This window comes from Phalacrocorax aristotelis, chromosome 3, assembly GCF_949628215.1.
Source record: "Phalacrocorax aristotelis chromosome 3, bGulAri2.1, whole genome shotgun sequence".
Taxonomy (NCBI): Eukaryota; Metazoa; Chordata; class Aves; order Suliformes; family Phalacrocoracidae; genus Phalacrocorax; species Phalacrocorax aristotelis.
Window position 1 is genome coordinate 33,619,532 of NC_134278.1, and position 13,283 is coordinate 33,632,814.

The following is a 13,283-nucleotide window of genomic DNA, read 5'->3' on the forward strand; positions in this document are numbered from 1 at the left end:
TCTAAAGGGACACAAATAACAATCATGTCTGACATTAACCAAATCATAGCAGGTATACTGAGAGGAGAGAGGAGTATTCCAATTCCCTCTATCTACAGATAGATAGATCTGTCCCTGTCCTGCAAAGGCTAAGAAGGAAAGAGTGTGCAGGGATCACTATACTGACAGTGTTTATGTCTGGAGTATTCACACCAAGCTAGTTAATATTGCTAGTCAAAGAGATCACATGAACAAGGCCATGTACTCATCACCAGCAGAGTTTGATGACTTCATTATGCTGCACAAGTTGCTAAAATGTTAGTTTTAAGGCAACGGTATAGCTCCTGAGCCCCTACATCAAGATGCATCTCCACAGCACAACTAAACCCTATCATTCAAAAATGCCCATTCTTCCCAATCTTTATTGTTGTCTCTTAGCAATGTCTGTGTTTTCCTAGAAAATATTACAGTAAAACTGATTTTTATTTTACAAAGAGAAATACCACACAGTGAGTGTTAAACAGCCACTCCAATCAAGGCCCTCTTCACATAGCTTTCAGCTCATTTTTGCCAGCTACTGAGAGCAGCTGTATCTAATGAGCGTTAATACAATTAGCTGTATCTGTAAGTGATTACCAGACTACCTGCCATTTAGATCAGCATAGTCGAACCTGAACAAGGGCTTAAGGCTCAAGTCCATTTTAAGCAAGTTTTGCTAATAATTGCTAATTTAATGTACTACAAACAAGGTATAAATACTGTCAGAATGAACTGAAGTAAACAAACACCTTTAGACAAAAAAATAATTCAACATATATTTAATTAAGGATAAATGTGACCTCAGACCATGAAAAAGTGTGTCACAAACACATACTGCACTTTGTACATTAAGCAAAATGTTAAGTTATATCTATATATCAGTTATTGGATATAGCAGAGTCTAAGGTCCTATCCTCAAATGATATGATCCTTTTTAGAGGAGTATACACTGCTCACAGGTCTCACTTCAATGACAGCACACTATGAGAGAGCACAGCTCAGAAAAAGCAGTGTTAGTGACCAGATCCCACATAAAGGTTAAAAAAATGCTTGTAGGCAAAACACAGAATACTGGCAGTTACTGTAATCCTACCTAGGATAATTGCCCAAATGCTTCAGACTGTTGTGTACAAATTAAATAAATGAGCATAAACAGATCACTATAAAGTAAGCTTTCATCACTGAGAGTCATACTGAGCTAAAATATATTCCCCATCTAAACAATTTTGATTTACAGAACCATCAAAACTAAGAAGAAACCAAGAAACTTGGTAAGAAACCAAGAAAGTATGTAATTGCTTACATAAGATTAAGAGATAGATGTAAACAATCTTTAAGCTTAAATTTATACTGAAGCTACTCCCACATTAACATGGACACCTAATGTCAGGCAGAACATCACTGAAGAGATGCTTCTCAATAATTAGGATTTTTTCCTGGCCTGAAGTAGCTGGCATTTTTAAAATAGCAAATCTAAATTCTCTTGCCAGACAGATATTTTGAGACCCAGAAGCATAAAGACAGCCAAAGGCCAAATAGATACTGATTTACTGACCTGAGCAAAACGAAGTCCTAAAGGCTAGTGACTGATTTAGAGAACAGATGAAGAAAAGTATAAGCTACATGAAAGAATGCCCTCCTGATGTTAATTATGCAATAGCACACACCACACCTCTGAGTCCACTTCATGATTTCAGCTTGAATCATCTAAAAATCAAGATGTTCAACCCAAGTCAGTATCAAAACTGACTTCAAAAGTTTCGGCTGAAGTTAAAGCTCCCCCTTGTTCTCAATTACAGGTGAGAAGGAACAAGTGAATCTCTGCGAGCTTGGTGTGCACATAACTAATAGCTACGTTATCTAGAACACTGAATGCTGACAGGTCTTTCTTTCCATGTTCATTCCTGACATACCTTGGTAGGGGTGGGGAAATATTTTCACTGAAATTCATCAAAATAATAAATTTGAGGTCATATGAGGATATCAATTGTTAGGAAATCCAGTTATGAACCCTTACTGTACAAACTCATGACTCATCTACCATTACTGCATTACTTCTGTAATATTATTGATAAAAAGCAGTAATTGCAATAATTAACTAAGAGAAAAAAACACCCCAAATCCTCAAGAACAGTTTTCCTCCGGCAAAAGGTACAGATCAAGTGTTAAGGCTCAAATATTGCTGCAAGCTATGTTCCAGTACATTAAATATGAACATTGACTAAACATAAACTTCATTAAGGAGTCGATGTCTTAAAACTGAAGACACAGCACAGCAACAGGAGATTTACACAACAGCAATACTGCCACACAAGAACAGAACAACAGGTATATAACACTGAAAAATGAAAAGAGAGTAACTCATCTGCCTTAGTGAAGAAGAAACTATGGTACGTACATACAAGACACTATGGTACATACCATGCTATTTTATTATACAGAGAAATAAACTATCTTGTGACATCAGTATTTCCTCCACTGCAATGTGCATAATTCAAAGATGCAAACCAGCGTTTTAAGCAGCATTAGGGCAAAATACTTGAAATACATGATGATGCTAAACCCACTTAAGTCTTGAAGAATTACCTGCATTAAAATGAGGATCATCTTCCATTGATCGTACTGCCTCCTCAACTGCATCTAAGGCACTGCCTCCCTGTTTCAGAATACCATAACCTCGAAGCACAGCTCGGACAACACCAGCACGACTTCCCTCTTCTCGATCCTTAAAGATCCGGCCAGCTCCACCATGCACCACAATGACAGGCTTCATCCTGCCAAATTCCTCCCAAGACTTTCGGCGGTGCACACAGGTTACTTCTAATTCGCCTGTTTTGGAAAGAAGAGCCTTTAGCATGTGTTGCTCCCTTCCACATGAGGAGAGGCCTGCAGGTTAGTTAACAGATATGATCAGTTTGACTGCAACCATTTTACCTCTCGGGATGCCGAGTACTCACGCAAAGGACCTCCTGAATCAAGTCTCGGCTGGAGGAGGCTTGAATTGCAGAGTTGAAACTTGGTGCAACTCTGAGGTCAGCCCTGCTTTGAAGGCCCCTTCCAGCCTAAGTTACTCTATGATCTCATGATTTCGTATGAAGCCTTTCCGGTGATTTTACAAGTTACACAGGGAAAACCAAACCAAACCAAACCAAAAAACCACAAAACAAAACAAACCCAAAACATCTGAGGGACTTTCGATCCTGCTAACTGCCCTTCACATTAGATGGGTAGCCTTATTTTTTAAATACAATAATATAACCAGCAAAAACAGAAGTGACTGACGGGCTCGCCTCAGCCGCGGATCGAGTCCTGCCGGGCACGGCAGCAGCGCCTCAGCCCGGGGCGCGCCCGGCCCGCCCCCGCACCCCGCCGGGCTGCCTGCCTGCCTGCCCGCCCGCTTCCGGCGCCCCCGCGCCCCGCTAAGCTGCCCGCCCGCTTCCACAGCCTCGCAGCCCACCTGCGGCAGCGACCCGTCCTCGCAGCGACCCGCAGCGGCCGAGCGCAGCGCCCAGCGCCGCCCCAGACGCGCTCCCAGCCGGGTGCCGCCGGCGGGACGGGACGGGGCGGGCTCAGCCGCAAGGGACACGGGCGGCCGTTTTCCCGGCGGCGCCGCTAGCGGCAGCCGCCCTCAGCAGCCATGGCGCCCCGCACCCGCGCTGAGGGAATGCCCACAGTTAAAATGGCGGCCTGCTGCCTCTCTCGCCCGGGCGTTCATACCCCTCGTCTTGGCAGGGGCCCGGGCGCTGCTGCCTCAGGGCCGGCGGGAGCAGCCCGGCTTCGGGCTGCAGGGCAGAGGTGTCACCGCACCCTTCTAGGCTCCATTCCCCTCCTCAGCCCCAGGCAGGCGGGGAGAGAGTTCCCCGGCAGCGCGCTCCCGTGGAGGGGCCGGGGCAGTCGTACCGCCGCACTATGTAAGGTAATAGCTGCAGCGTGATACCACCGCCTCACTCACCGTCGCTTGATTTCTCCTCCAGTTAAAGTAGATAAACAGCACCTCTCCCCCAAATCGAAACCCATTAGCGCGCCCCGCGTGCCCGCCCTTCCCCTCTCCTCTGACGGGGCGGGCTTATTCCCGCTCCCAAAGCTCGGCCTGCGGAGTGCGAGCTCAGGCGGGCTGTGGGAGGTGGGTGCAGACCGGGTGAGGGTAAGGTAAGCTGTATGTGGCCATGCTGACCCCAAATAGTAAAGGCAACTTTAGTTTACTATAGCAAACTATAAGTTTGCTATTTATTATTAATAGTCTTTTTTTTTCACGATAGGCTGTTGGTGGAACAGTTGTTTGCTATAAAAAGCCACTAAAAAAAAAGCTTTTCCAGAAGAGGAGAAATATTTGTAAAATAGAGCTTATTTTTTAAAAAATGCTGAAATTGTTTACCTTTGTAGTAAAAAGTACATAAAAATATTCTCAAAATTTACACAAACTTTACCTGGCAAGCAGCTGGCCTTCCTCCTTGGCCATTCCTGCTTAGCTCACCACCTCTTCCCCTCTCTTTTCTATTTTGTCGCTCTAGGCTGAGCTGCAGGGAGACTGGTGAGCTCGGTCTGCTGTGGCCACGCAGAGTCGAGGTGACGTGGCTGTGCAAAAGGACAAGGATTTATGGCAATGTTCGGTCACTCAGTTTGACATCTGTTTTGACCCTGAAGGTTGGTTTAAAATGAATTAGTGTGGTTTAATTAAAAGGAACTACTCGGGATGGTTTTTCATTGCCACTGATAGGATTAACAAAGAGGAATTGAAATTTCATATGTGAATTATTTGAGGGTACCACTTGTTTGTATGGAATATTTATCTTGGTTTCACAGGTAGCGTCAAAACAGGAAACTGATACTAGTTAGGTTAAATAGTTCAGAACAATTATTTAAATTGTTTGCAGTTGATACCTGAACACTAAACTTATATAGTAACCTTAAGCTGAAATTTTAATATTGGTCCGACATTGTTATGATTCAACAAAACAAGCGTGTCACTTGATAGAACTGGAATAATCTGTTTCTACATCAGTTTTCTGCCTTAATCCCTCTTTGGCCGCTGCCTTTGCCATTGTGGTCAAATCATTTGATGTTCTTTTAAAAATGATGTAAAGCTTCTCAGAGCTTGCTGGAAAGCATTATTTTTAGTTTTATAACTATTATGTAGTTTTAAAAAATCAACATTGAATTGCATATCAGGAATCTGTCCTAAAGCTATGTAAACTGTTAGGGGAAGTTTAAATAATTACTGTAGAAACCTATTTGATTTCATTCTTACTAATTTTCTTAAGAGAATTTTGCCTATTATAATTGCTAGAGAAGCAAATTTTAAAATACACGGAATAAATTAGTTCCTTTGCATGTGCAGCCTCGTGGAGATTAGCCTTCCTGCTTGTAAACGGAATGTGCTGTACTTGAGAGAGGTGGGAATGTGTTACCACAGATAAGGGCTAGAGGGCTGAAGCAGAGAAGTAAGCAATCTCCCCACATGTGGATAGGCCACATGTGTGTGTGAGAACAGACTGATATCATAGGGTCTACTCTGCATCTTGGATGACTAAAATACAACTATAATTGCACCTGCTATTTTCCTACAGAACCCGTATAATTAAGGGCATGCCCTCCTGCCTCTAGAGAAAGAATTTCCCTAGAATCTCCTTGAAAATTTAATTTCAGGAACCAGCTAAGAAAGTAAAATGTATTTTAAATGTAACTCTTTTAACTCATATGCATAATATTTTTTTTAGTAAATGTTTATGTAGCAACTTGTCTGTTATCCATAAACTATTAAAATCTTCAAAACGTGTAGAACAGAAAGCATTGTTCTGTATTGTATTTATTGGATTGTAGGAGCATGTAGAGTTGATCAAGGCTAGGCTGCTGGAGCAAGTGTCATAAGCATGCAGAAACACAATACTAATTCAAAAGTCTGCAAATTCAGATCTTTTCATGTTAGGCAGAATTGTCATATGGAGATCACTGAGGCGTTAGGGTGCTCAGGTCATGCTCTGAAAAAATTATGCATGTTGAAAAAATTTGTTCACATGCACAATTCGATTAAGTCTGTAAACTACTTCCTAACCGTATTCTTATTGCAAAGAGTATGCTACCATTTAGAGAAGCTGGAAAACCCATTTTCTCTGAGAATCAGTTTAATTTTTTTAAATAAATTGCAATAATTCTTAAACTTACTTTCAGGTCAGATCAGCAGTGAAATGTGCAGCAGTAAGACAGAAAATGGTGGATGTGGATTTCACTAAAATACAAATGTGATCAAATTAGTAAGTTATATGTTGAATAGTTTAGCTGGAAGTATTTTCTTGGGTGGAGGGGCTAGAATAACCAATGGCAGTAATGTTTTCTCCCCTTCTGCCCATAAGTGAGATTAAATTGGAGATGGGTTCATTTTCCTGCTTCGAGTAGATTTTAACCCTAGAACTCAGATGTCCTTCATGTAGCAGATTGTTTCAAACAAGAAGTTAACAGCATCTTACCACTCCCAGTATTTAAGTATTCCATACATAGTGTGATGGTCCTACCAGAGAGACAGAAGTAGGCGGCTCTCTGAGAAACCTGTGTGCTGGGGGAGGAGGCGGGAAATCCCAGTTCAGATCCTAGTTTTGAATCAAGCACAGAATGGGTTTGACCAGTTTTCAAAGCTAAAGTTTAAAAATGGTCCTAGTGGTTCCTGTCTCTGTATTTTGTATTTACAGAGAATTTATCAGTATTTGTCAGCCTTGCGCTTTGCTGAAGGGGCATGCAAGGTGAGTGTCCTAAGCACAAGGCACTCATGGATGACTGGCAAAAACTATAATTAGAACTTTTTGTTTTTCTTTTCTTTTCTTGCTGTTATTATAAGAGCCCTGAAACCATGTTGCACTTTTGTCACTGCACATCTGAAAAAACACGTTCATCTATCACCTCTGTGCTTTTGAAGTCCCTCCCACAGCCTGTGCAGTCTATAAATCCTAGCCTGCTCCATTCTAATCACTTTAACTTCAAAGAAGGCAGATCAAGTTCAATTTTTTGAGATTATTTTAAATTCTCTCTTTATCCCAAGCTTAACATTCCCTCTATAAAACTATTTCAGACCTTCTTGTTTGGCTAATCTGCATAGTACATATGTGCAGCATGTTGGAAAACCTGACTGTATGTCTGACAGAAACTTAGAGCTTCCCAGCAAGTGCAGGGGACTTCTGGATCAGTCTGTTCAGAGAAGATGGCACCCTCAATACTGGCAACAGTCGTACTTGCTTTGGTTCAACCCCATGTGCCTGGCCAAAGACACTTGCAAACTCTGGAGCTATCACAATTGCAGGCACTGAAACCCCCAAGACTTAGGAAGTGTTTCGCTTACATGCCTCTCACTTTTATTTTGTCCTTAAATTTTGATTACATTAGGAAAAATGCAGTTCTCTTTGTTCTTAATGATACACGATGAAAGTGCTAGAGGCTATAATTAAAACAGAGATTTTAGCTTAGCCCATGTTTTAGGCAAAACCATGATTACTTTTAAAAATACTTTAGAACATGGTTGCTTAAATAGCACTTGAGATAAGGTCTCAAACTTACATGCTGTACAGGAATTTCCAGGGGGAAATTTATAATACACCTTAGCAGTAACTAAGGCTCAGTTCTAAGTATTTTGTCGTGTGTGTGATCTTACTGAGGGTGATAGAAGATTCCACAGTAAAGATTATAGGCAGCCTTGTCAATATATAGAACACCTTGGGGAGAAAACTTAGCACAAAATAGTTCAAAATAATTCATAAAGGTTTTTTCCTGTCTCCCAGTTGGAGCAGAACGACAGATTTTCATTTGTCATTTTATTAATTGTCAAAGTTATTTCTTTCTTTGTAACTTCTTGTCACTCAGATGTATGGATGTGTAGTGACCCTAAATGCAGTGTATCGCAGAATGCAGGAAATAGGAGTTGATACTCTTATTTGGCAGAAACCAACGAAGCGTATGTATGATACTTGAGAGATGAAATAGGAATAAAATGAAAATAGGTTGGGGCACAGTCATGGAATGAAAATAACTTTTGGTAACTTAAAGGCTTAACCAAGTGTCCAGGCATTGGAGAGAATCATGGGGCTCCTGTATCGGATCGAAGATTCCCTCTCATGACTTGAAATGGGGTTCAAGTCATAAAAACTTAGTAAATGGAGCTCCAGGGGGTCATCATAATTACCTGCAGTGACCCTGTGGAGGTGATGTAATTTTGCAGTAAGGTGGGCAGGGAAAAATTAAGCTTTAGAAGTTTGCTGGGTGTAAGTGCGTTGCATTGCAGGTGTGCTTATATATAGTAGTTACTCTGTTACCAGGAGGATTGTAATGACCATGTATGGCCACTGGAAAGGAAAATAGAAGCATGGTAGTTTTGCTTAGTTCAAATGTTTGGTGTATTTGTTAGACTTATTTTTGTGTGTAATGAAGTACAAAGCTGAGATGTAACAGTAGGAGAACCATGAAAATTTAAGTGATGAAGTTAGCTTGATGAAAATTATTTATGTAGCCAATAAAAGTATATCCTAATGTAGTTATTAAGAAATGCTTAGAAAAATGTATGCAATGTACATAAAACGAGATTCAAAAGGCTTGCTTAGAAAGGTGATTCTCCAGAGTTTTAAATTTTATTTCTTAAGAAAATTTCAGGTTTTTCCATATGCCTTTCTTGCTGCCAGGTTGTTTTTGAGCAAACATTTGGTTTTGTTTTTCTAATTATAAGGAATTGCATTTCTTCCTCTTCATTTCCACCTAAGTATAAACTCATACAGTAGCTGTAATACTGTCATAATAATCGATCAGAAATGAACCTGGAAAAACTTCCAGTTGAGATATTGTTGTGGTTGTAGTTTTTTATGTGGAAAATAACTACAAGGGAAATATCAGGAACTAAGAGGTTTTATTTTGAAAACTTGACCTTTTATTTTTCTTCTATCTCTGAGCCAGCACCCCCATTCTGGTGAAGTAACTAAAGTCTGTGTTGTGGCATATCAATCTAAAAGTCTGAATTAAGGTTGGATTTTTTTAAGACATTGACCAATTTGCTTATAAAATGCAAGAGTACGACACCAAGTAGGCCATGCTAACAGCAAATTCTCCAGTATAAATCAAAGAAGTCAGTCATGAGGCTGGTGGCAGGCAAAACAGAAAGAGAAAAGGTGTATTTTAAAATGAGAATGCTAAATGAGATAGCTAATTGATGTCTGCCTTATAGGCATAGATCTGTTAGGGAGAGAGTTGATGTCAGATTGCTCAAAGAGGATGCTGTAAATGCAGTGTAACAGGTAATGAGATTTGTGGGAGATCTTGGGATAAGCCATACAAGGATTCTGGAAATAAAAAGCACCTTTAATTTGATTGCGATATGAATTGGGAACCAGTGGAATTGCTTGAAAGTGGGAGCAGTATGGTGACTTTCTCCTCAATCATGGGAACAAAAGCAGTGATGTTTGCTCGCAACTGCAGTGCAGAGAGTGATCATTTCATGAGAGCTTGGAGAAGAATTCAAGATTGGAGGTACAGAGAATTCCATAGTGTCACTTGTGCTGATCATAGGTGGTGAATATTGGTTTTGGTACCATTATCTGGGAAGCTTCCTAAAGTTGCTGGAAGCAGCAGGCTTAATTTGCCTCCTGCTAAGCAAAAATGCAGCTTACACATGCATGTGGGGCTGCTAGATGCCTGCAAAACTAGGTGTCTTCCTGAAGATTTGATCACGTTGCCGGTGCTAGCAATTTTCTAAATAAGCTCACATGAAAAGAAAACTCCAGATTAAGTGTTATTCTAAAGTTACAGAAGGAGGCAATTTGTCAGGTCAGCTTTAAGGAGTGATCAATGAATGGGAGTGGATTCACAGTATTATTTTACTGAAGAGACTAAAGCTATTGCAGTACTAGCAACACATGAACAAACAAATGAACAAATGTAATTAGGACTGGTTTAAGATGAGTATGGAGTGTGGAACAGAGCATTGTTAAGGATCAAAATGGTAGCATTCTACTATTTTCAGCACTGAAATATATGTTAAGAAATTAGGTGAACATAAAGATGATATTGTGTATTACAGCTTTTTTGCCAGGTTTGGGTGGAGCTGTAAACTGCAAATAAATTCTTTTATGAACCACAAATTCTCCTTTTTCTTTACTTCATACACTTGTGAACAGCCTCTGATGTTATCTGATAAGTCCCTATTTTAATATTATTTCGTAATGTAGTCTCAATTTAAAATGTTATTAAGGAAACTGAAAAAAACATTATGCATTTCTTCATGTTCAGTAGCCACCTTCAATTGGGTATTAATTGGCACAATATGAAATAGATGTGTTAAGGGCATTCAAGTGTTGAAGTTATATTGAGGGTTTTGCTGGGCTATGCAGGAAAGAAAGATTTATTTCTTCATCCAAATGTTTACATATCTAATAAACAACTTACCTGGCATGTATGTTCGTGAAAGCAGCAAAACTTTGGAGGTTATCAGATGGTATTTTTCAAGGGTGAGGTTTCCTCATGAAACTAAAAACTTACCTCTGAGTGTCACATTCATCCACAGAATGGGAATAGGCTTTGTGATTGATGTGCCAAGGCAAGGCCAAACAAAACAGCTCTGATTTTGAATATTGGATAGTTTCTAGTGTCACAGGTAAGGAGAGGAGACTCTTAGGAAATGCTGTCTTTTATAACTACTGGATGTCTCCTAAAGGGGAGCTGAACTCAGACCAGTATATGGAAAGGATGAGGTTTGTGGCATGGACCTAAGGTAGTGCTCCGGTGAGCCTTGAGAGCGCATGGGAATCTCTGTCATGGTGATAGAGGGTGTCTTCCTTCTTTAAGATGCCATGGGTAAAATGTGTATTTTTGTAACTAAGCTTTTTGTTTGGTAACAAAAGTTGTCCCCTGATGTAATAACTGAGATGCTGGCAATTCCAGAACGACTGCCATCCCTGCCCTTTTTCTTTTCCTTCTTCCACCTTTTTCATCTTTCACACCCCCTGCTCCCCCCACCCCACCCCAAGTTTCCTTTTTTGTACAGTGGGCTTCATGAAGAAACTGGCAACACAGAATTAGTATTTCAAGCTGATGGAAAAGTCAGGAACATAAGATAGTACCAGTTTCATCATATTTGGTGAGCTATTTCTGAGGAGGAATTCCTTAGACAAACCTTACTGAAGATAGAATTGAAAGAAAAGTAGTTAACACTGGGACATCAGTATCCCTAAAATTTTGGGGGCATGCAGTTAGATTTATTATCTTTCTGCTGCTTTTGTTTCTTCTCTAGCTTTTGCATTTTTAAAGAAAATATTTCAATACCATTTATTCATAAGTCATTGGAAGTGCCATTTTTTTCCAAACTTTAAAAAAAAAGAAAGGTTTTTATGGTTACAGTATTATGGATGAATGATCTCTATAACCAGTAGAAATGCTTCAAAGCAGGCTGAAAGGAGGACGCTAGGCTTTCTGAAGTGCTCTCTGATTGAATATGAGATATGGGAGCATCCAACTCATTTTAACAATGAAAACTCTTTTTTTTTTTTTTTTTCCCCCCTGTGTAAAAATAGATCACAGTGCAGTGACCCCAGAGGGAGCGAAAGAACGAAAAAGATGTGTGTTTCTGTAAGACTTCTGACTGTATTGTTACAATCTGTGTCAAACGATGGCAAATCCAAATTGCACTGCTTCCTGGGTTCTTTGAATTAGAGCTTGGTGTGTGCTACACTGTTTTGACCTCTTCAAAATTTTGTAATTAAATTAGCAGATTTCTTTTTCCTTATCCAGCCCATTCTGAAGAGGAAAGAAAGAATAGACATATACCCCTGTGACAACATTTCATTTTTTTCTCAGTCTAATTGCATGTTTTGAGTACAATTTGTATGAAAGCATTCTTATATGAATGTAAATCAGAAGGAAATAAAAACAACAAGCAGTATTAACCCAACGGGGATTAGACTACCTGAATTGGCTAGAAAAAACTTACTCCTCAGTCCCCGATTTATAGGCTTGGTGCTTGCCAGGGGATTTGCCCCGCTACACCTGTCTTGATCCACGTGTTCAAATGTGAGTTAGCACAAAAAATTGGCAGAGGAATAGGGAGTTTTTCACCTGAAGGTGGGAAACAAGGCAGGCTGATACCGACTGAATGCTGTTGTAGTCTGATAGTCCGGCCTGAACATGTCTCTATATTGCCATCAGTTGACAGAAGTCTACATTCAAAGAACCACTCTTCTAACTGACATCCTTTTTGCAAGAACACTAAGTAGCCGGCACCTGCCATAGTTGGCAAAAAGTTAGGTGTCCTGGCTAAGCTAGTTGTCTAGGCTTCCTCTGTAAGCCCTGGGGAGAGGGATTTTCAGAATGATTCACACTGTTCTAAGATATGTGTCTAAAATAGATGAGGTGACTCATCCTCTGGAAGTACCTGCCACTCTACTGACGACAGAGGGAGACCTAGATGACTAACTTACCCTACATAGCTAAATTCTGGACTGGTAAGTAATGAAAGAGAGAGATCAGCACTGATGTCTTTTAATGGAAAGAGGCACAAGTATGCAGTCATTATGAAAACATCCTGTAAGTCCATTGGTCATGCAGTATATGCTGAAAAAGAGGTGGACCTGCATTGCTGTCCTGCTGTATCTTTCATAAATACATGGATTTTATTTTTTGCTAAATTAATCTATATCAAAGTGAGGAAAAGATGATGTTTCGTCACCTTAAAAATCCCACTAGAAAGGGATGAGTGTTATTTACATTACGCAGACATATGAAGCAATGGGCATGGTATGTATTCTGCATCAGTTTCCATTATTGAAATCGCTTTGTATTGAAATTGCTTTGTATTTATTCCAGTGGAACTGGATGTAAAATCCATTATGCTTGGTGTTTATATACTAAAAGGTTGCTAGCATGTGTCTGCTAAGTACAGCATGGACTGTGAAGATCTGCAGTCTGCAGGGGGGGTGTACATGACATTAACTTGGCTGTCCACTGGTTACTGCTTTGGGTGCACTTTTTTGCAGAACTTACAAAAAATTAAGCTTCAGACTCATTAATATTTAATTAAAACCTGTCACTTGGTCAATTTGAAAATTATGAGGTCTCGGTGAATATTAATGAAGCATTCACAACATCTGATTTTTAGATACCACATTAGATTTCTAAACAAGGAGTCTGAGCACCTTCTATAATCAATGGAGAAGAGTTGGCACCTCCAGGGAACAATTCAGAGCAACTATGGTAAGCAGGAAGTCAGTGCTCTGGTTGCCCTCTGGAGGACTTACGCTGCCGCCTAC

At 40.2% G+C, this 13,283-nt stretch overlaps 1 protein-coding gene and 1 long non-coding RNA gene across 8 annotated transcripts in view; one reads left to right on the forward strand and one right to left on the reverse strand.

Annotated features, from left to right (window-relative positions):
* Positions 1 to 4,075, reverse strand: part of ASRGL1 (asparaginase and isoaspartyl peptidase 1) — a 22,849-nt gene extending 18,774 nt beyond the window's left edge. Inside the window, exons 1-2 of one of the 5 annotated variants that reach the window (XM_075087072.1) lie at positions 3,971 to 4,075; positions 2,605 to 2,847 (exon numbers count right to left, since the gene is read on the reverse strand). In XM_075087072.1, coding sequence (XP_074943173.1) covers positions 2,605 to 2,791 — 187 coding nt within the window. In that variant the 5' untranslated portion in view covers positions 2,792 to 2,847; positions 3,971 to 4,075. Of the gene's footprint in view, positions 1 to 2,604; positions 2,848 to 2,952; positions 3,405 to 3,475; positions 3,618 to 3,735; positions 3,872 to 3,970 lie in introns of those variants that run through there. The other 4 variants (XM_075087076.1, XM_075087073.1, XM_075087075.1 and 1 more) reach the window with 4 other exon arrangements.
* The window catches only part of LOC142054472 (uncharacterized), a 27,262-nt gene continuing 17,803 nt past the window's right edge, over positions 3,825 to 13,283 (forward strand). For 2 of the 3 annotated variants that reach the window (XR_012659545.1, XR_012659547.1), the window contains exons 1-2: positions 3,825 to 3,934; positions 4,530 to 4,662. This is a non-coding gene — a long non-coding RNA (uncharacterized LOC142054472). Of the gene's footprint in view, positions 3,935 to 4,101; positions 4,168 to 4,529; positions 4,663 to 13,283 lie in introns of those variants that run through there. The other variant, XR_012659546.1, reaches the window with a different exon arrangement.